At 39.1% G+C, this 21,688-nt stretch overlaps 1 protein-coding gene across 1 annotated transcript; it reads right to left on the bottom strand.

Annotated features, from left to right (window-relative positions):
• Positions 1 to 71: 71 nt before the first annotated feature.
• LOC111149435 (TBCC domain containing 1) lies at positions 72 to 21,449 on the bottom strand. Its single transcript, XM_022506509.1, has 8 exons — positions 21,198 to 21,449; positions 15,749 to 16,127; positions 12,405 to 12,560; positions 8,730 to 9,096; positions 6,714 to 6,900; positions 6,073 to 6,570; positions 4,882 to 5,032; positions 72 to 2,642 (listed from the first exon to the last, which is right to left on the bottom strand). The coding sequence occupies exons 2-7, from the start codon at positions 16,082 to 16,084 to the stop codon at positions 4,903 to 4,905; spliced, it is 1,674 nt and encodes a 557-aa protein (XP_022362217.1). The 5' UTR covers positions 16,085 to 16,127; positions 21,198 to 21,449; the 3' UTR covers positions 72 to 2,642; positions 4,882 to 4,902.
• Positions 21,450 to 21,688: the final 239 nt, after the last annotated feature.

Here is a 21,688-nt window from a genome sequence, read left to right as displayed (position 1 = left end):
TTGCTTAGTCATGAGAATAGGATCCAAAAATTGAGTCAGTCATTTAGAGGCTATTGATGGTTTCTAGAAAAACAATTGGGATTATGAAATAAAGGAAAGCTTCAGTACCCCTTCTAATGCTTACCAAGCTTTGCTGTATTGTAGACTTTGCTGAGTCAAGGCACCAAAACCCAGCCAAAGTTTTCAAAGTTAAAAACAAAAATGTCCCCCTTACCTGGGCAATTTGGTTTTCTAGCAAGCTACCACCTTGAAATCCCCAGTGTCTTTTTTCTTCAATAGAGCTTATGGGAGAGTCAAAAAGCCACCCTCTAATTCTGAACAGAAGCAACATGTTCCAAAGCAACAAAATGTAATGACTACTAAACACAATGCATGATCTTATGTTTGGAAAATGTCACTACAAAGGACATTTCTGAGAGGATTAGCAAAAATTTTAATCTGGACTGTATATGGTACTTTTGTGAGATTTCCTGAATTTGTCAATTTAGTAATTTGTACAACTACAGAAGAGAATGTCTTTATTTTTAGGAAATGCATGCTAATGTCTTTAGGAGTAAAGGTTTAAGATGTCTGCAACCTACTCTCAAATTGCTGAGCAAAAATACTATTACTATCCAGAGTGGTAAAGTGAATGTATGGCATGTTAGTAAGTGGTAAAGCTAGACGAGGCATATGTGGGGATTCAGATTCTTGCAACTGTTCTTTAAGTTTGAAAATTTTCAGGACACACACACAAGTTCTGATCCACAAGAAAGGGCTCTACAGATGCAGCCTGAGGGACAGAAAGCTACCCTGAGAATCACGGTCCTGCCAAGGTTGAGCTAAGCTCAGCTTGCCGCCTGGTTGGTGGCATTTTTCTGCCATGATATTCAATGGGAACCTGTTCAGAGGACGTTTCTTGGCACCTATACCATCTGACTTTTGGAATGAGATTACATTTTATGTAAATTAAAAAAAAACAAGTCAATCATTCTCTATTTTCATTTTCCTGGTCAAGTACACTCTTCTTAAAAGTCCATCTTCCTCATGTTTTCGTGAATAAAGCCATCCAACAAATGGGATTCTCCCAAGATAAATTATGGTTAATTCAAAAAATGGTAAATGTGCCTTGATAGGAAGATTATTGAGAAACAATGTTATATGCTTATCTTCCTGAATTCAGTAAATAGGAAAGAAAGTATCGAAGTGATACCATTAATTTTGTTAACTAATAGCAATTTCCAAAATACACTTCTATTACTCCAGTGTTTCTTTATTGAATTCTCTCTTGAATTTCATCTTAAAATAAAAACTGAAAATCTCAATTAGAATTAACACATATTCTGAGAATTTTTCATTTTAGATCAAGCCCTTTTTTAATATAATTACTACTTCAATGACCACTGAGCATACAAAACAATGTTTATCAGAGGATTCATTTAACAATTTAATAATTATTTAATAACTTAATAATTCTTTTTCCTTTATCTTAAAGAATACAGCTTCCCCAATCAAATGTAAACTTTATTTTGCTATAACATCACGAAGTGACATTGGTAACCGAGAGGGAGAAAACATGACCCCAAAATGTGCTCCTTTAGTATGTGAATTATTTTGAGGTAAAGGTGATGAAGACCCTGCAAATTCAAGAAAAAGTTCCCTTAACTACCTAAAATAATTCAGATAGGGGGCCTGGCCCAGAAGGAAAGCTATTACCACAGGGAAGTTTTAATCTGAATGAGCCATTTGTATGACAAGGCAAACATCTAACTGCCACACATCTGCTCTTCTTAACGTACTGTGAACTACTCTCCTCCCCTCTGAAGCCCTGGGCCTATATTCCATTACTTAGGTCAGGGTGACATACAAGCCAACTGCCTGACTTGTTCCTGGGACTCATATTCTTATGAGGCGCCCACAGATATCTAACTAAAATAGTTTGCCTCCTGTTAATCTGTCTTATGTCGATTTAATTAATAGACTAAAGCCTAAAGAACCTAGGATAGAGGAAAAATTCTTTCCTCCCCCCATAAAACTTTTTCTAAAATTAAATCTCTATCTTTTTATCAAAAGGAGAAAATTACTTTTTAGAGTTTGCTTATTGAAAATGTGAAGCAGAAAATGAAAAATAAAGAATTTACACAATTTCATTGCTTCATACTTTTAAGGACTAAAATATCTTTGTATAAAACTATTTCTGCTATATTTATACACCAACAAACTATACTTTCATTCCAATTATTTTTAAAAGGAGTAGCAATTTCCTTTTAAATAGTTTCAAAGAACTATAAAATTCTTATTTAACTATAGAAAGGATGAGACCCTTTCATCATATAAATTAAAATGTGAAATTTACTTGCAAATCTACAATCCGTTACTTCAATATTAACATACAACGAAACTGCCTTCATCAACTTCATTTTGGCAACACAAAGATGAGCTTTCTGATGTTCTATAAACAATACATTTGTTTATAGGATAGATAGTCAGAAGTTCATCTAAAATTTGACCCAAGCAGTAATATAGCAGTATGGAATGGAAATCAAGGAACGGTCTTAAATAGGAAGGAAAAAACTGCAATGTCTCTCAAGCAGCAAGAGCATCTTCCCAATTGAGTTTGAAGACATGTACCATCTTCCATTCACCCTCCTGTTTCCAGGACCCTGAAAATAACAAGAGAAAAATATTAGTAACTTAATTTTCTATTGCCTTCATGCAAATAGTAAGAAAAAAACTTCTATTTACAAAATCATGTAAATCAAGGTCAGGTGAGAGTTTAAAGTGCTAAATACATAAGGTTTAAGATTAATTATATTCTTTCTTTCTGAAGGTCACTTTAGTTCATAATAGAAGAAAAGACATGAAAAAGTAGCAGGCTATTCAGGGTAGGCCTCAACTAAAATTTCACCTTCTTATAGTTTTCATTTCCTTTGGATTTTAATCCTCATCAGATTCCTGATTCTTAATCTCAGCATTTACTAAGTATTATGAACTTTTTTTGTGTGTAATAAGTAATACACAATTTAAAATGCAAACAATCTATAAACAAGAATAAGTTTTTACAGTTTTGGAAAACAGTTCAGCATTTCCTCAAAAAGTTAAACCTATAAACTTGCAACTCTATTCCTAGGTATGTACCCAGAGAATTGAAAACATATGTCTACACAAAAACTTGTACACTAAAGTACATAACAACATTATTCACAATAAAAGTGAAAACAACTGAAAAGGGGAAACAGCTCAAATCTCAGATCAACTGATGAACAGATAAGTGTGGTATATCCATACAATGGAATACTACCCAGCCATAAAAAGGAAGGACGTACTGACACATGCTACAACATCGATGACCCTAAGACCATGATGTTAAGCGAAAGAAGCCAGGCACAAAGGCCACATGTCCAAAGATTCCATTTATAGGAAATGTCCAGAGTTGACAAATCAAGAGACAAAAAGTAGATTAGTGTTTGCCAGGGACTAGAGAAAAGAGAAGATACTGGGGGTTGAGAAATGAAGAGTGACTGTCCATGTGTATGGGCTTTGTTTTTAGGGTGATGAAAATATTCTGAATTTGTTAGTGGTGAAGGTTGTACAAACTTGCCACTATGTTAATAAAAGTCACTGAATTTCATGGTATGTAAATTCTGCATCAATAAAAATTAAGAATAAGTTTTCAATCACCCTAGACATCTAGTCTCCTTTCTCAAAGGCAAACACTTTCAATGATTTATGTCCTTTTAGAAGTTTTTAAGGCATATAATTAGCATACAGCCATGTGATAACCCCTCTTTTTTTTCCAAACAGACAAGGCGGTATTTTACTCCTCCTCTTCTGCCTTCACCCCTCCAAATCCCCAGCTTAGAGATTTACTATCTCACCTACAGATAGACCTCATTCTTTTTAAAGATGCATTCTTTAACATAGAGGAACCAATGCATTAGGCACCAGCTGTCTACTGGAAAGCACTTGGGTTGTTTCTAGTCTATAGCTATTTTAAACAATGCTGCAATGAACATATTTTTTAAACAGATCTTTACATACATGGGTGTATCTATAAGATAAATTCTAAGAAGTGAAATTGCTAAGTCAAAGAATGTGTGCATTTACAATTTTCATTTTGTCAAACTATCCTCCAAAGATGTTGTACAAATGTACACTTTTTCCAGTGGTAAACAAAATACCTTACCAGTGTTATATACCAGCTTTTGATCCTTGCCAATCTGATAGAAGAAAAACAGTACCTTACATTAATTGTAAGTAAAGATATCTTTGTGTTTGTATTTGTCTGTGAACTATTTGAAATCCTTTATCTGTTTTCGTATGGTTAGTCTTTAATAAGTCTTCAAAATAGAAAAGTAAACTAATTTCTGTATTAAAAAAGAGAATATTTTTTATTTAGATTAAAGGACTTCTAATGAATTTGTCGGTATCCATGCTCTCTTCTATAGGATCTGTGATCTTCTAGTGTTCAGTATTCAAATCTTCATTTGGATTAATTCTGGTAATTTATTAATGTTATGTGTAATTAACAAATATCAGTTAATTGATTTCTGTGTGGGTGATGGGAAAGACGAGAGATGTGTTAGAAAGGGGAAATACAACTGAAAGCTATGTATGGGGAAAGTAGTATCTTTGAACAGTACAACCTATACTAGGTAAGAAGCAAAGAAGACAAAACTTGGCTGTTAATATTTGCCCATTATTCCATAAGCTCCACCTATGGAATAGTTTGGTTGGTCTTCACTATAAGATGTGGTAAAAATGGGTATGTAAAAGTCTGTATATGCTAGTGGGCCTGGCAGAGAAAAAGAGGCAGTGGCCAGTAACATCATATTCTGCAGCATGCTTGTAAGATTTTCCCAAGATAATTTGTTCTAAGTGGTCTACATTATAAATGCCCACCAGTGTTTCCACGTAGGTGTCTTATCCTGCTGCTTGTTTGGAGCCGGCAGCAGGGGGCACAAGACTGTCCAGCTGTTGGCGATGTCCCGTGTTAGTCAACCACTCATAAAACTTATTCTCCACAAGTACCTGGAACTGCTTCCTTTGATCCCTAAAAGCACCATCAAGAGCAAAAAGAATGTAAGAACACTAATTCATGTTCATTTTATTCCAGGTGATTATAAAGTACTTTAATGGGATAGACATTAAAATTATTTCTAGTTCTCCATTTATTCCCTCCAGATAACTGCTCTGTTCAGTTCTTGACATTGTAACACCGCCACCCCTCCCACCCCAAAGGAAAAAAAAGATTGGTCAGATGCACCATAAAAGTATTCTGTCCAGTCCTCAGCTCCTATCCAAACACTGCTAATTCTTCCAGGTCCAACACAAATTCTACTTCTATAAATCATCCCTGACCACCCACACTGATGTTTCCTGAACCTCTATTAAAGGTATAGCATGTCCCTGGGTTCTAGAGTTGAAAGACCAGTACCCTTGAGATAAAATATTGTGGTGAATGCAATAAACCACAACCATCTACTATCATAAGCATGTAATCTAGAAATAAGATATTTTAGCACCCCAAGTTTAGGAAGGATATAATTTCAGAATAAAAAACAACATTTTAAGCGGACTAAATTTAGCTTTGTTTTACAACACTGTACTTATTTTTCACATTTTACCATGGATTAGGGAAAACTTGGACAAGAACTAGCATTAGTCCATGGAGCAGCATTAGGAATCCGCCCTCGGAGAGTCTGTCTATGGTATGGAGGAGTCAGGAAATCCATATTTTGAACAAGCCTCTTGGAAGACTGTTGCACAACCAAAGTTGAGAACCAATGATACAGTTTAGAGAATTAAAAACTAAAACCAGTTCATATAAGTATTGGATCATGTGGCATGTTCTACATATGATCTTTCATACACATAAGTTAACTATCAACTAAAGCTTCCAAAAAGAAGGGAGTCTAATTCTTGAATATCTACTTGCTCCCATCCCCCAACCAAAAAGCCTGGAATACTGACCTTAACAAAAGACACATTACATCTTTTTTATTACTTTAGTGCAGCTGTACACATGTACAGATTAATTTGTTTTCTCATGGAGTTTTACATAAGACAAATTCTTCTCTAGGAAACACTCACTTTGTCAAACGAGCCTCCTTCACAGTTTTCTGCCAGATTTGTATCTTCTGATCTCTTTGACCCAGTGCTTTCTGATATGCAGACGGAAGACCCCCAGGTATCTCTGTTGTGTCCCCTTCCATTTCAAAGGGGATAATAAATACATAGAATTCACAAGGTGGTAAGAGTCGGAAGACACTTGTGTCGCAGTTTTCTCTGCACACAATCATTGGATTATCCCAATAGTTAGGCACCGTAGCGAGGCCAGTCCTGGCCATGTGATCCTCCAGCATTGGATAATGGGTATGAAAAGGGGCAAAAGTTACTGCCTGGTTTCCAGAGAGAATAAGGGGGCGTGTAGGCGTCAGAATGTGAAAGGTGCAGCCTGTTGTAGAAGAGATGGACAAACGATGGCAAATAGCAATGACTTTAACGTTGTCACAGCTGTGGAGGTGAAGAGCAGTCTGTACAGGGCCCAACACGAAGGTGCTATTCCGGCATTTCTCGATGGTCACAGATCTGAAAAATGAAAAAAATGAGGTAAATTCCTCTGAATGAGAGTAAGATTAAAAGAACAGCTGACTACAAAATTATTCTCTGATGGCAAAAGAGGATCAATCCCAGTTCAAAGAAAAAAATCAAAATATCAGAACCATGCTTACCGTAAGGGAGAGAGCAGATATATAAAAGATTCGTTGCAACGATGAATTTTCACGTGTGCCCCCACCAGAGTATCTGAGCTCTTGGCCAAGGTCTGCTTGTAAACCTGGCTCATCACCACCATGCGGTGCATCCGAGGGGCCACGTGTGTATTACAAGCAATCTTAGCTCTTTTGGTCGTCCCTTCAACTATTTAAGAAAAATAGAAATAAATGAGGTAAGTCTCAATAAAAGAAAAACAAACAACCATATGAGATTACATATGCCTATGTGTGTAAGTGTCTAAAATCAGATACAAGTAAGCTTTGGAAAAATGTTCGATCTGGACATTGGGTAAAGAGGTATTTGCTATACTGTTCTCTGTGTTTTCTGTATGTTTGCAATATTTCATAATTTTCTGTGATAAAAATTGTTTAAAACTTCTAGTCCATTAAGACTGCCTACAGATCTAAGGTTTGTTTTTTTTTTTCCATGTGTATCTTTCAAGTAATGTGCCTAAGGTCATGTGGCTGGAGCTGGCCCAACTCAACAACTCAAGTATCGTCTCCAAGTTGCTTTAATTTATCATACCAATCCATAAATAATCTCTTTACATCACCACAATACTAATTTCAACCCCCTCCTAAGCTACTTACCACATCATTCCATGAATTCTATTTGGATTCAGGCCTTTGATCCCTACATCATTAGTAACGGAGAGCACAAACTCCTTTCATACACAGTGCCTTGCACAAACTGACACTCAAAAACTCTGTGCAGGGGTTGCCCTCCTTATACAGTCCCACCGTTATGTGATTGGCTTCTAAGACAGTACCTCTCTGAAAGCCAGCAGGACATCCCATAAAGAATACTAGTCAAATACAAAGAGGTCACATAAGTATGCTATTACTTTAAAAAAAAATTACCAATTCTTAATGCTTCCTTTTATTAAATAAGTAATACATGGCTTTTGTAAATAATTTTTAAATACTAGTGGTAAAAGAAGATACAAATTATTTGTGATCTTATTATCTAGCTCCGCTAACATGTTGGTATAATCCTAAAAAGGTTAGATATCCTCTTCTTACTATTAAGGACTACTGTAACAACATTTAAAAACTTGCCTGAGCCTATATTCTTTTATCACCATCAAGAATTATGTAGTATCCTATATATTTATGGGACCCTTAGATATCTGGAAGTCTGTGACCTCATACTCGAGCAATAGGTTGGTTGGATATAGAATTCTTGGATCACAATCTTTTTGCTTTAGAGTGTGTAGACATTGTTCAATCATTTTGTTTTTTAGCATTATAAAAATTTGACACAAAACTGATTTTTTAAAATTACATGGAACCTATTTTTTACTTTATCCCTGAAATTCAGAGATTGTGGAACTATAGTTCATGTTTTTTCCCTTTTTTCATTAATTTTGCCTGGCATTTGTCTCAGTGTAGGCATCTGCTCCTCTTTAAACTTATACCTGGGCCCCCAGAAGTCATACAGCCCCTGAACCTATCCTGTGAGCCATTGCCGGACTGTCAGAAATAGGTATCTGAGCAACCAAGGCCAGATTTTCTCTACCTTAACTTGACATTTCCAATTTAGAAAAGTCTCATCTGTTTGTGTCTGTGTACCTTAAAAGGACCCCATTTTTACAACAACTCTCTGAGGTTGTAACCGTGGAATGGTCAAATTCAGCTGTGGTGTGGAGAAAACAGGAAGGCCCTCAACAAATGAGCACAAGAGAAGGCGAGGGAGGAAGGATCAGAAGAGAGAAAAGCAGAGCAAAGAGACAAATGACTGAAGCCGGAGTTCCATTAACTGTGACCAGAATGACCCGGACTCTGAAATCAACTCTCTCAGACTACTGCTGCCTTGACAAAAAAAGTCATAGACAAAAGAGAACAGTTCCCTCTTTCTCTCTTATAGTAGCAATATTTTGTAGGTCTATAGAAGATGTATCATTATTAATACACCAGAGAATATTAGGTTCCTTGTCATTCAATTTAACATATATTAAAATACTAAAAAAATACCTTGGTGAGCCCAAGCCAATTTCTTTCCAGACTTAAGGCAAGCAGATGTACCAAATGGATTCCCAGTCAAACAGGCTCTCAACCAGGCTTCCAGCTTGTAGAAAGAAAAGGTCTTAGAGATCCGTGAGAAGCCGCTTTCTGCATGCAGTGGTTGCCACAGAGCAAGTTCGTGAAGTGGGTATATCTTCCTGGCTCTACTCACTGTACCTTCAATAAGAAAGCTGAGGGCCACAACAGCTTCGCGAGAGACTAGACTATTATGGGTCGAATGAAATGATGCAGTGAGTTGTTCTGGATCTAAAAGTAGCTCAAGGAGATCTGACAGATGATCACAGACAAATGCTTGGTGACTGTAATCATTCCAGTTCTAAAAAATATCAAAATAAAGCACTCTTAATAGAACAGATTTTATAAGACCTGAAAATTGTATATTTTAGTTATTTTGCATTTCTACTTTGCCTCATCTCCTAAAAAAGCATTTAAGGCAACAATATAAACCTTATAATGATTTTTTGATATTATGTGATAGGCATAAACAGAATCTCTCCCTTCCTTAGCTAGTTCAAAAGTAATATTATACCTAAACCTTAGTGTGCGCCAACCACAAAGTGTTGTACAAACTTCAACATATTTAATAATCCTAGCAAGAATCCTGCAATAGATGCCGTTACCATGCCCATTTTACAAATGAGGAAGTGGAGATACAGAAAGGTTAAGAAACCCGCCCAAGGTCACATGGCTAGTAAGTAAGTTACAGATCTAACATAAAAATAGCCACCTTGGACATTCATTCCATGAAACACGGGCTTTCTTTATTTACCTCCTCTTATTACAGGAGGAGTTTCAAATTCCACTGGATGAAACAATGCAACTACCCTTACAGTAGCTAGATCTAAGAGAAGTTACCACTTTTGGAATAAGCTTTGAGTTGGCAGATGTCTCAGTAACTTAGCTCATTCATTTGACATGTATTTTGAATATCTCTTATATGGTATGAGCAGTGTTAGGTGATAAATTATGCAAACTAAATAGGACATAGTTCTTATCCTCAAGAACTCAGAGCCTAAGTAGTGAAAAGACAATACAAGCAACTATTATACAATAAGAATTACAGCAGAGATCTGTAAAGACATGCTATGAGCCTGAGAGGAATAAGGAATCCCTCTTGGGGAAAAAAGATCATCAGAGTGCTGTTTGGACAGATTCTTGATTAATGCTGGTAGTTATGCCAACAGACAAGGAAAAAAGGCATTCTAGGCCTAGGGAATAGCTTATGCAAAGATCCACAGCAGTAACATTACCTGCTGTGTTCAGAAAACTGGTAGTAGGGACCAATCATGAAAGGCCTATTAAAACACTAAAGCATCTGGGCTTTATCTTGTGTGCCAGGGACTTTAAAACTGTTTTCTAAATAGCTAACCCTATTTTTCTTTTTAATACACTCTCACTGAGACACCACAGAACATGTCAAAGCAGAGTGGCCACTCTTCACCTCTTACTGCATCCCCCTCACCCACAGCAGGCTCTCATCTCGTGGAGCACGAGATGAAAACAATAGTGACAATGATAATTACTGATGGGAGTTTTGACAAAAACCAACAGAATCCTTTTGCATTTAGAAAGTGCTGTGGTGGAGGGTAGACTAAAAGCAGGGTAACCAGGTAGGACCTAATTATAGAAATCAAGGCCTCCCCCAAATGTCAGTATGACCTATATAAGAGGAAGAAAAGAGACAGAACTTATTTTTAAAGATTTTATTTTTAAAGTAAACTCTACACCCAATGTGGGGCTTGAATTCACAACCCTGAGCTCAAGAGTTGCATACACCCTTCCCACTGAGCCAGCCACTCAAAGAGGGACAGATTTTTAAATCAGAGTTATTTCGAGGCAGAATAAGAAAGACTTGACAGAAAACTAGGTATGGGTGCTAAGAGAATGAGCATTGGTAGCTGGTGGTAACGTTCTCTGGCTTCAGGAATATAAGTCAATTCGAGTAAAGGGAGATTTTACTGTAGGGACACACAGTCATCTCCCAAACTGAAGTATAGGTAGGTCTCATCAGAAGTGCAACTGGAAGGCCATCTTGAGCCTCCTGGTCCTCTCTCGCCAGCATCTCTACACGTCTGTTCCATTCTTGTCTTTTTCTCCGACTACCTCAGAGTTTCTAATCCCTCATAACTCCAGGTCACCCATGAATATGGTGGCTATTCTGGTACCAATGCTACCTGCGCTCCCAGCTCAAGCACCCAGCACAAACTGGTAATTTCTTCAGTTTCTGGGGGCACTGCTTGGGCCGGGTCATCCACTCAAAGCAGACCAATTTCAAATACATACCTATGAATGTGTCCATATCTGGTCTAAATCAGTTGTTCGGAGAGGTCATTCTATAGCACAAACTAAGAGTCACCATTTGCTGATGCTTACTGCGCAACAAGTCTCACGCTAATGTATTCTAAATTCCCACAACCACTCAGAAATAGGCATTACCATCCCCATTTACAAAAGAGAAGCCAAGGCCCAGGAAAGTTAACCAACTTGCCTAAAATCATGTGATATTGAATGTAAGAGCCAATTTGAATGCAGACCACCTTAGTTCAAAACCCCATCTCTACATGGTGCCCATTCATGTGGAAAGACAGACAACGACTGGCCTCGCTAATACACCTGGACTTGAACATTCTGAATTTCAGGTATAGACAGAACACCTACATGAGGAGGGAAATCTAGGATGAAGACAAACTCAGGAGTCATTGAGATATGTGAAGTCATGAGAAGAATTATGTTTAAAGAACATGTCTAGCAAGAAGATAAAATTGCCCCAGGCAGAATCCTGGGGGAATAGTGGCATGTAGGGGCCAGTGGGGAGCTCATGAAGAAGAGTGAGCAGGAAAAATGAGAAGCACAACCAGAAGGAATCTTATCATGCAACATACAGGTGGATAGGTTTAGTTGAAAAAGGAGATTATAAAAGTACCAAATATCAGAAAAGTTTTTGTTGCTGCTGTTTGCCTCAGAACATTTTTAAAGAACTTGTGCATGGCAGTCATACTGAGATCTATGTTTTGCTTAAGATTTTTTAGAATACTTTGACATAAACAGGTAAAAACATTTCAGTTTTCTTTAGAAAAAGAGAAAAGAAATGACACAGTTTCTAAAACTCGCAATGTGAGGCAGTTAAGTTTAACTTCTAGGTTGTCACATCATATGACATAAATATGTCATTATATGACACAAGCATGCTGAGCTTAAGTATATGAAAGCACATCACTTAAACATATAAAAAGGTATTTTTGTAGAAATTTTTTCAGTAGATTTCAACAGACTTTGTAAATACTACATTTTCTCATTTATCCTAACTTAGTCAAATCAGTAGATTCAAATTCATTAACATTTGCAAAAACGAGAATGCTAATGAGAGTACAGTGAATAATCTGTCCCCAAATCATGTGATTTTTGTGTCACTGAAGGAACGAATGGAAAGTACTTCTCTACTTGGACGAAGATTGCAAATATTTATTTTGTTTTATAATAGGAAAAGAAACGAAAAAGGCAAACAAAATACACCAACAAAGGACTCGCTTACATAAGTAATCCCAACATGATTTTTAATGAAGGCAAATCATCTCCTTCATAAATTGTCCCTTTCAAAGAAGAAGACCAAGATTTAAACAGTACCTTATTATGGCAACTGGATTTTTCAGTCAAGTCAGGAGACTGAGATCTGTTTCTGGGACTAGGCCACTCTTCTCCAATCAAAGATGTCCTCAGGGAGACCTTGTTTAACTGCTGTATGTATAAGAAGAGCAGAAACTGTAGGGTGTTCACTGAAAGCTGGCCAAAAAGAAAAGAGATGATGAATACATGTCCTAACCCATATCAGTTCCTAGTCTACAATTAATACAGCAAAACAAATTCACAACAGTTCGCAAATCCTAAAAAGAAAAATGCAGAAAGTGGCTGGCATTTGATATGTATGCTTCTGATACCCAGATATAGGAGTTTCAGAAACGAATTAAACTAGAGTCACTTACCTTCTCGGAAAGCTATGCAGCCTCTATGGCCATAGACATTCTTTCCCCAGAATCAATGAAGAGGAGAGGATGAAGTACATATTTTTTTAAAAGTATAGTATTTCAGAAGTTTAAAATTGCAGTAAAAAAAAAAAAAGACAAACTTTAGTCATCTGAATAAATAAATGGAAGAAAGGAAGAAGGAAATTTCGCCAAAATATGCAGTTTAGTCTAACCTAAGGCTCACAGACTTTTCAAAAAAGTTTAGGATATTAATGCAAGATCTGAAATTGTATGTAATCTTTGAAATTATGAATTACAAATTATGAAATTGCATTTTGTGGGGGAGGAGGACTCAGGTTTGCATCAAGGTTTTTTTTTTTTTTAAGATTTTATTTATTTGACAGAGAGAGACATCACAAGTAGGCAGAGAGGCCAGCAGAGAGAGAAGGGGAAGCAGGCTCCCTGCTGAGCAGAGAGCCTGATGTGGGACTCGATCCCAGGACCCTGAGATCATGACCTGAGCTGAAAGCAGAGGCTTAACCCACTGAGCCACCCAGGTGCCCCTTGCATCAAGTTCTTAAGAGTATTTGACTTAAAAAAATACTATTGGTCTGAGAGGTGTTTATAAATCATTTCTTATTTGAAGAAAGGTATTGAAGCTCAGGATTTGAAGCTCATGATTACCCTCATATATCCATTCCCATACACATACAGGAGACACAAAAATGTAATACATCTGATACTATAGCTCTATTCACTCTGCTTCCCAACCTGGCTAAAACCCGCTATATAACTATGGAATTGAAAAATACGGATTCTCAGGACCACCTAGACCTGTTTGATCAACTGTCAATCAGAACCCCATAAATCTACATATTTTTTAAAATGCTACTTTCTTAATTAAATTTTTTGAGATAATTGTAGATTCACACGCAGTTTTAAGAACTAATAGAGAAATCCCATGTACACTGTATCCAGTTTCCCATCTTGCAAAGCTATAATACAGTAGCACAATCAGGGTGTTGACATTGATGTAGCCAAGTTACAGAACATTTCCATCTTCACAAGGATCTCTCATGTTGCCCTTTTATAGCCACACCTACTTCCTACTTCCCTCCCACCCTCACTCCTTCCTCAATCCCTGACAATCACTTACCTGTTCTCTAGCTCTATAATTTTGTCATTTCAAGAGTGTTATATAAATGGAATTATACAGTATGTAACCTTCTGGAATTGGCTTTTTTTCACTCAGCAAAATTCCTTGATTTTATACCTACTTCCATTTAACAATTATGTTATATTACCATTATTCATATACCTTCCTCTTCATGAGACTTTAAGATTCTCATCTTTTTCACTTTTACATTCCTAGTACACAGCATAGAATCTAGCACATAATAAGCACTCAAAAAATCTGTGGAGCTTCTTGAAGGTTTGATTAATCTCTGAATCCAGCATCTAGTACTGTACCTCACACACAGTAGGCACTCAACATTTAATTAATGAATAACTATAATGTCCTTCCTCTCATGGCAAACTTTTCAATTTCCAAACTTTATTTAGATACTACCCCATGTGGCAGAGAGTGGCTAGATACTAACTAAATATTTTTCTAGATACTAACTAAAAACTTTTTCTTCCTGGGCCCATATTTAGATGGCATTTCTCAGCCTCCCTTGAAGTTAGACATGGTATAACTGGGTTACAGTCAATGGAATGTGGGTGATTGACAAACGCCACTTTCAACTCTCCCAAAAATGCTCCACGAAGAAATGGAAGTGAAGGACTCTGAGGCCCTAGTGGGCACTGCTGGGGCAAACTTTTTTTATTATAATTATTATAATTATGCAATTATTCACTTCCACATCCTCTAGGAGGCTTATACAGCCTGATCCACGGCCATGGGATTTCCCTACCTCCTGTGAAGTAGTTTAGCTGCCCATCTTCCTGATTTTAGACACAGACATATAACAAAGCTTTAGCCAATGGAATGAAACTAGTTACAGTTTATGTCCCATCAGAGAAAAAGTTTTAAGAGGAATCATGAGTTTTCTCCTGCTCTGCTGTTCTTCTCTTCTGTCACAGAATGGGCATTAACTATACAGAATATGTTTCTTCAGCCTGGGTTCCCAAATGAGTAGACACACAAAGCCAAGCCATAACCATTAGCCCTAGCTAAAGTGCAGGCTGCGTGTAAAATAAGCAAGAAACAAACCTTTGTTACTGTAGGCCATTAGAATGTCATTTTTGTTTGTTTTTAACTGCAGCAAAGCTAGTAACATTGTGGCTCCAGAAGATAGAAGATGACTACATCCCTGAGTCATTGCTTGGACAACAGCAGCCTAGAGACTCATCCAACCAGATGCCCTGTGTTACACTGCTGCATGAATGAGAAAAAACTGTTACTGTGCTAAGCCACTGAAATGGCAGGATTGCCTGTTACTGTAATGAGCCTACTTTGATTAATATACTTTCTCTGTGAAGTCTTTCCCCATCACCAGAACTAACCATTCTCTTCCTATCCTATTTCTGTACTCTATGCACACTCTATTACACACTCCACACTATCAAACAGCACTTTTTTTTTTTACACTCCAGCTTCCCCTACTAGTCTAAGAGCTCGATGAGGGCAGAGATGCTGTTCCAGTCATCTTTGAATCCCAGCACATAGGAGATCCTCACTGAAAATTAGTCAGGTTCTCTAACTGTAACATATCAATGATTCATAGCCACTCACTCACCTTAAAATATTTTTAAAATCAGTGAAAGCATTTCCCTCAATTACAGGGTTTTTGTAACATTAGTGCTTTGGAAGTAGGTGAGTAGTGATTTCTAAGGGCTAATTCATTAAATACTGCCCAAATGAAACAGTTAAAAAAAAATGGCACTTTGGAATCACAATAGCCATTAACCTAAAACCACACACTGCACAGCTAGTACAAAAATTAAAGATAGTTCATTTCTCAAAATAATTAAATACACATACACATACATATAAATCCATACCTTATTTCTTTGTTTTTCAATTTCATCCTCAGACATACAGTTGGACAGAATCTCAGACCATTCCAGGAGCTCCTCTGGTGTCTTTATTGCAAGACTATCAAATATTTCGAAATAAAGCCAGGCCAGATCCTTAGCCAACTGCAGCTTCCCACATGCAATGTGCCTCCACGTGGACCAGTATAGGCGTGGGTAAGCTCCTTCTGTGGCCCGGGTTCGCACATAGGTGGATATCTTCCTGAGATAGTGAAGACTGAATTTGGATGGAGGGGGAACCTGCAAGGCACCCACTATAAAGGGTTCTGCTTTCACCCAGAGGTGAACTCCGGACTGATCCATATTATCTCGAAGGACATCTGTGTGATAAGGCTTCTTGGCATACCTAGGAAACAAAAGTTTTTCACACACTGATTTGAAACAAAACTCATTTATACATTTTCTTGTTGTTGTTTTTTCCATTTACACATTTTCTTTAAGATGATCCCCTTCCTTCACTGTTTAAAGAGGTATTTGTCAATTTAAAAGTAAGATCCAGGGCATCTGGGTGGCTCAGAGTGTTAAGCATTTGCTTTCAGCTCAGGTCATGATCTCAAGGTCCTGGGATCGAGCCCCGCACTGGGCTCTCTGGTCAGCAGGGAGCCTGTTCCCTCCTCTCTCTCTGCCTGCCTGCTTGTGATCTCTCTCTCTCTCTCTCTCTCTCTCTGTCAAATAAATAAATAAAATCTTTACCAAAAAAAAGAAGAAGATCCAGTTTATCAACCAAGTGCAGAATAAATTTTTGGTCAGATGTTACTACAACCGATTTAAATAAGAAAACTTCTGTGATAAAACAAAATTATCTTGTTTAAACGGTTCAAAGTGGTTGTTTTAGGGAGAGTGTAAAAATGCATGAAGTAGGAGTTGGAATCCTGCTCAGGAAAGAAAGAAAAGAAGAAATGGGAGAGACATCTCTTCACAGGAAATCTTTGCCTACCCTGAGGGGCAATGCTAGTCAAAATAAGGGGAATAAAATTTCAGAGTCAAATCACTTACACAGAGCAGATGGTAGGTTAAAGATGTGGACCTGTTGGCTGACATTTAGTTCAATATGAAGCACTAACATGATGTGGCAGACGAATGCTCCCACAAATGCTGGCTGCAGAAAGAGATATCTTTATTCTCTGTAACAGTGAAGCTGCTCTGGCAAATTCTTTGTACTGAGTTCAGGTGCAGTGCTTTCAGATTTTGTTTGTTGTTTCTTTGTTATAACAACAATACATAATTTTTATGGAATACTTATAATTTATCTAAAAACAGAAGGGGGGAAATCATCCACTGTTCCACCATCAAAGAGAAACTAGTTAATATTCTGTTGTACTTCCTTTCTATCTCTTTTTCTACACAAATTGGATGTTAGTTTTTGAATTTTCAAACTCATGATAATAGCATATATACAATTCTGTTATTTTAAAAGCTTCACAGCACTCTACATAAAGGTACCCTAATTTATTCACCTGTCCTCCTATTTTTGGACACTAAGTAGGTTTAAAATAAGATAGGCAAGATACTAATCATTGCTGAAGTGGGGTAATGAGCATATGGTGGCTTTCTACTTCCATATATGTTAAAATTTTCCACTGTAGAAAATTTAAATGTAGGTGAAGGGTGATGGGGATTAAGAAGTATAAAATTCCAGTTATAAAACAATTAAGTCACAGGGAAGAAAAGTTCAGTATAGCAAATATAGCCAATAATACTGTAGTAACTTTGTATGGTAACAGATGGCAACTACACTTACTGTGCGTGTTGTTTTGTTTGGTTTAAGTAGGCTCCACACCCAGTGTGAAGCCCAACACAGAGCCTGAACTCACAACTGAGATCAAGACCTGAACTGAGACCAAGTCCAAGGCTTAACCAACTGCTCCACCCAGGTGCCCCAGTGGTATTTTGTAATGTATATAATTGTCAAATTACTATGTTATACAACTGAAACTAATATAATGTATATCAACTATACTTCAATTTAAATAATAAAACAAAATTTAAATGCTTCACAATTATAAATAATGCTATAATTACCATCTTTCTGCAAATTTTCTGCCCTATGATTATTTCCAAGAAAATTTTCAGATATGCATTGGTTAAAAGAAGTAAGTTACATTTCTAAAGTTCTTGGCATATTTCCATTGCTTTCCAAGATGACTGTATCAAACTGCACCATCACTTGACCAAGGTACCATCAAGGACCACTTGACCAATGAGCACTCCTCGGCATTAAGTAACATCATGTAAAAAACCTTCTTTATATGACTGATGGAAAATGTTTTATTGCTATTATTATACTTTCCATTTCATTCCAAGAAAACGTCATGCTTCTTTGGGGGAATTACCTGGTCAAAAAATAACTGACATTAACCGGATGCTTATTATGTTCAAGGTAGCACTCTAAATACTTTTCGTTCTGCACCTCTTTTTGCCTTCAACCACCTAGAGATAATATGATCGTCCCCACTTCCAGATAAGCACACTGGGGCTTGAAGAAGTTAAGGGACTTACCCGAAGTCACATACTTAGGTTGGCACCACCCTGGATTAGAACTCGTCTGTCTGACATGAGAACCGTATTACTTACAAACGTACTTTAGGAACCCAGCTTTTGGGAAAATCTCCAGAAAATGGGAATGGATCCAGAAGAGGATTACCAGAACGAGTGGCTTTGGAAGTGAGGCCACATAGGGCCAGGTTAAAGAACGTGAGAGCACAAAACGCAAAAGAAGGGTGTGAAAGGGTAAACGGTAACTGTCTCCGCACACGGGAATGGCTTAGCGCTGCTCTGAGGAAAAGAGATGAAAGTTACGTGAGGAAGATCTTAGTCCGCCCCAAAATAAAAGAGGCTGCGAGATCCTGAAATCCTGTTCCTGAAGTGCGCAGCCCAAAGCCAGATCCTGGGGAATGAATTCTGAAACTCTAGAGGGCTAAATTCCCAAACATGGGCTCTTTCCCTCTCAAAAGCAGCCCCTGGGAGCGCTGGGGTGGGGTTTTTCAAGCGGTGAGATGGGCGTCAGATCCACAGCCGTCCTCCCGGGGCTTTGCCGCCACCTCCGACGCTGTCCCGGTCCGGGCCGCGCGAGTTGCCCGGCCGGACTCTGGGAACCAGGGAGCCCCAGCCGGCAAACTCCGTAGCGAACCCGAGACCTGACGATCCAAAAGGTAGCCTCCCCGGCCCGCCCTCCGTCCCAGGCGCCGGCCCGCGCGCGGTTACCTGCGAAGGCAGGGCCGCTCCGCCTCACCCTCCGCGCGCCGCCGCGCCCTGCTCGCCCGGCCTGCCCCTCGCCAGCCGTCTCCCCTTACTGCGCAAGCGCCAGGCCAAGCACCACCGAGAACTGGAGGCTGACATTGCTAGAGCGGCCTCCCGCTTTTCCCCGGGGCTGAGAACTAGCTCTGCTGAGACCAAGAGTCCTCGGCACTGGGACCTGGAGCCGGACCCGGCCGCTTCTGGTATCGCGCCTTTCAGTCCAGAGAAGTAGGAAGTTTTCTATTGCTCTGCGCATCCATAGTCAGCCAATAGCTCCTGGTAAGGTCGGCACGCTTTGATCAGTAATGTAATGACAATGGCAGTTTACATTTATAGTGTTCACTGCGGGCCGGCCCTGTGTAAAGCAAAGCACCTTTGTATTATCTCAGTCTTTCCAAGAGACCTTTAAGTTGAGTACGTTTGTTTTACCTACAGCTAAACTAGGACGTAGAGAGGTGGAAGTAACACACCCCTAAGGTCACAACAAGAGAGCAGCCAGGATAGAAACCCCTGCGGTCTGAAGCGAGAGCCCCGGGCATTATCAGCTCCTTAACAAAAGAGCCCGCAGGCTAGCTTTCTTAGCTCTCCCGCCACATTACAACCGTCATGAAACCTTTTTGGATTCCACCCTGCAGAAGACACCACTCCTTTCTCGAAGTCTCCACTTAATGAATTTTAGCCATTTCCTGGTTTCTTAGTTCGTTTATGGCTTGAATAGGAGGTGCAAAGGTAAATATGACCATAAAATGCAATTTAGTTCCTCTTTTATGTGGCCTCTCTCCTCCAGTAGGCATCTTCCTGAAAGCAGTAGCCTTGTGGTCCCCCTTACCTCTGTGTGAGCCAAGGGTAGATAGGGGCTTTGGATTCAAACATCTGGGTGAGAAGTCAAGCTGCACCACTAAATAGTTCAGTGACCTTGAACAGATTCTGTCCCCTCTCTATGCCTTTGTTTTTTTGCAACAGGAATTATTATTGAGCACAGCTGTGGGTCTGGCACAGTGCTAGCCACTAGGGTCACAGCAGTGAACAAAACAGATAAGATCCTTGCTTTCTTGGAGTGCATATTTTAATAAGGGGAATAGATAATACATATTAAGGAAAAATTTGGACAGTTTCGTAATGTAATAAACGCTATAAGTTTGGAAGGGGGAGGAGGGGACCAATGTCAAGCTTGATCTGAGGACTGAAGTATAAGAAGCCAGCATAGGAAGATCACAATTGAAACAACTTTTACTCTGTGGCAGGCTCCGTTCTAAGATGCTGTCCTATTCAGGTGTGAACAGTTTAGATTATGCTCTCTTGAAACTGGCCTACGGTTGTGTGAGTGTGGGCAGTAGGGATGGAAACAATAGGATGGTGTAAGAATAAGGGACTCAGCAGTGGCCATTTTTCATTGGCCAGGGAAGTCTTCTCTGAAGTAGTGACATTTCAACTGATCTGAGTGTAAAAAGGAGTCACCCGTGTTAGAAACTAAGGGAAGAGTGCTTCAGGCAGAGAGAACAGCTAGAACAAAGGCCTTAGGAATGAGTTTGGTGTATTCAAAAAAGAAAAAAAAACTAGTCTTGCTGGAACATGATAAGGAGTATACTATGTGAGGGCACAGATCATAGTGGGCTTAAATTTTTTCCCCCCAGCTTTATTAAGACACAGAGTTTTATAAGCCTGCATAAAGAGTGGGGGTGTTAAGTGCAATGAAAAGCCATTCGAGGGTTTTGAGCAGGGGAATGACATGATCTGACATGCTTGCAAAAAATCACGGGGCTGGGGGTCAGGAGTTAATAAGAGATAGTAAAATATTAAGAACTGAAGCAGGGGTCACTTAGGATGTCTTGCTAGGATCATGTGACTTGGCGCAGAGATGTAGTGGAGATGAACAGTAGTGGACAGATTCAGGATATAGTTTAAAGGCGAAGATTTGGATAGGGAATACAGGGGCGGAATCAAGGGAGACACCTAGAACTTTGTCATGAACAAGGAGGTGGGGAGAATCAAAGAGTTCTCCTAAGAGTGATAATAGTTATTCATTGCGGGCTTAGTGTGCCAGACGCTGTGCTAGACAGTTTACAGCTTTCCTCCCATTAAAATTTCACAACACTGCCAGTAAAATGTTTCGCCTCAGGTTTGTAAATAAAGTTTAGGCTAGAGCGGGGGGGGGGGAAGGGAAGGGGGATGTTCTCACCGCTAAGTGATGGAAGCTGAATCCGAATCCAAACCTGCCTGCGTCCACGGCCTCTTCTCAGTGAAACCGAGGTAATTTTCTTCCGGGCTTGTTCCAGGAGGGTAAAATAAGATCTCAAGCAACGCGTTCACCCTCACGGTTGGCTTAGAGTAATTGTCTCCGCCCATTTCTCCTGTGTCCCTCCGCTCCCGCATCCAGCGTAAAGTTCAGTATGAATGAAATTCTCAGACTTGTAACAAGATAAATCGTCCCTCCCTTAATAGGTCGGTATTGGAAGCGGGGCCTTGTGATTGGTGGAGAGTCCGAGGTAGAGGGCGGGGGGGATTCGTGTACCTTGGGTGCCGGGTCTTGGTCTCGGTTCCCCCCTACCACCTTTTTACGTAATTTTCTACGACTCGCGGCTACTCAGGCTGAGCGGATCCCTGCGGCGGCGCGACTCTCTGACGTTTCCTCCTCTAATTGGCCCAGAGCTGCGGCTGCAATTCGGAGGC

The sequence above is a fragment of the Enhydra lutris genome, unplaced genomic scaffold (genome assembly GCF_002288905.1).
Source record: "Enhydra lutris kenyoni isolate GAN:26980312 unplaced genomic scaffold, ASM228890v2 scaffoldscaffold2, whole genome shotgun sequence".
Classification (NCBI taxonomy): Eukaryota; Metazoa; Chordata; class Mammalia; order Carnivora; family Mustelidae; genus Enhydra; species Enhydra lutris.
This window is presented reverse-complemented; position numbering and strand designations above follow the sequence as displayed.

What these genes read in the sequence shown, in the direction of transcription:
- LOC111149435 (XM_022506509.1), bottom strand. Translation starts at nt 16,084, where the DNA reads ATGGATCAGTCCGGAGTTCACCTCTGGGTGAAAGCAGAACCCTTTATA. An exon ending in TATCTGCTCTCTCCCTTACG is followed by an intron (nt 6,571 to 6,713) that starts GTAAGCATGGTT and finishes TTCATTTTTCAG; the next exon opens with ATCTGTGACCATCGAGAAAT. An exon ending in AAGGAGGCTCGTTTGACAAA is followed by an intron (nt 5,033 to 6,072) that starts GTGAGTGTTTCC and finishes TGGTGCTTTTAG; the next exon opens with GGATCAAAGGAAGCAGTTCC.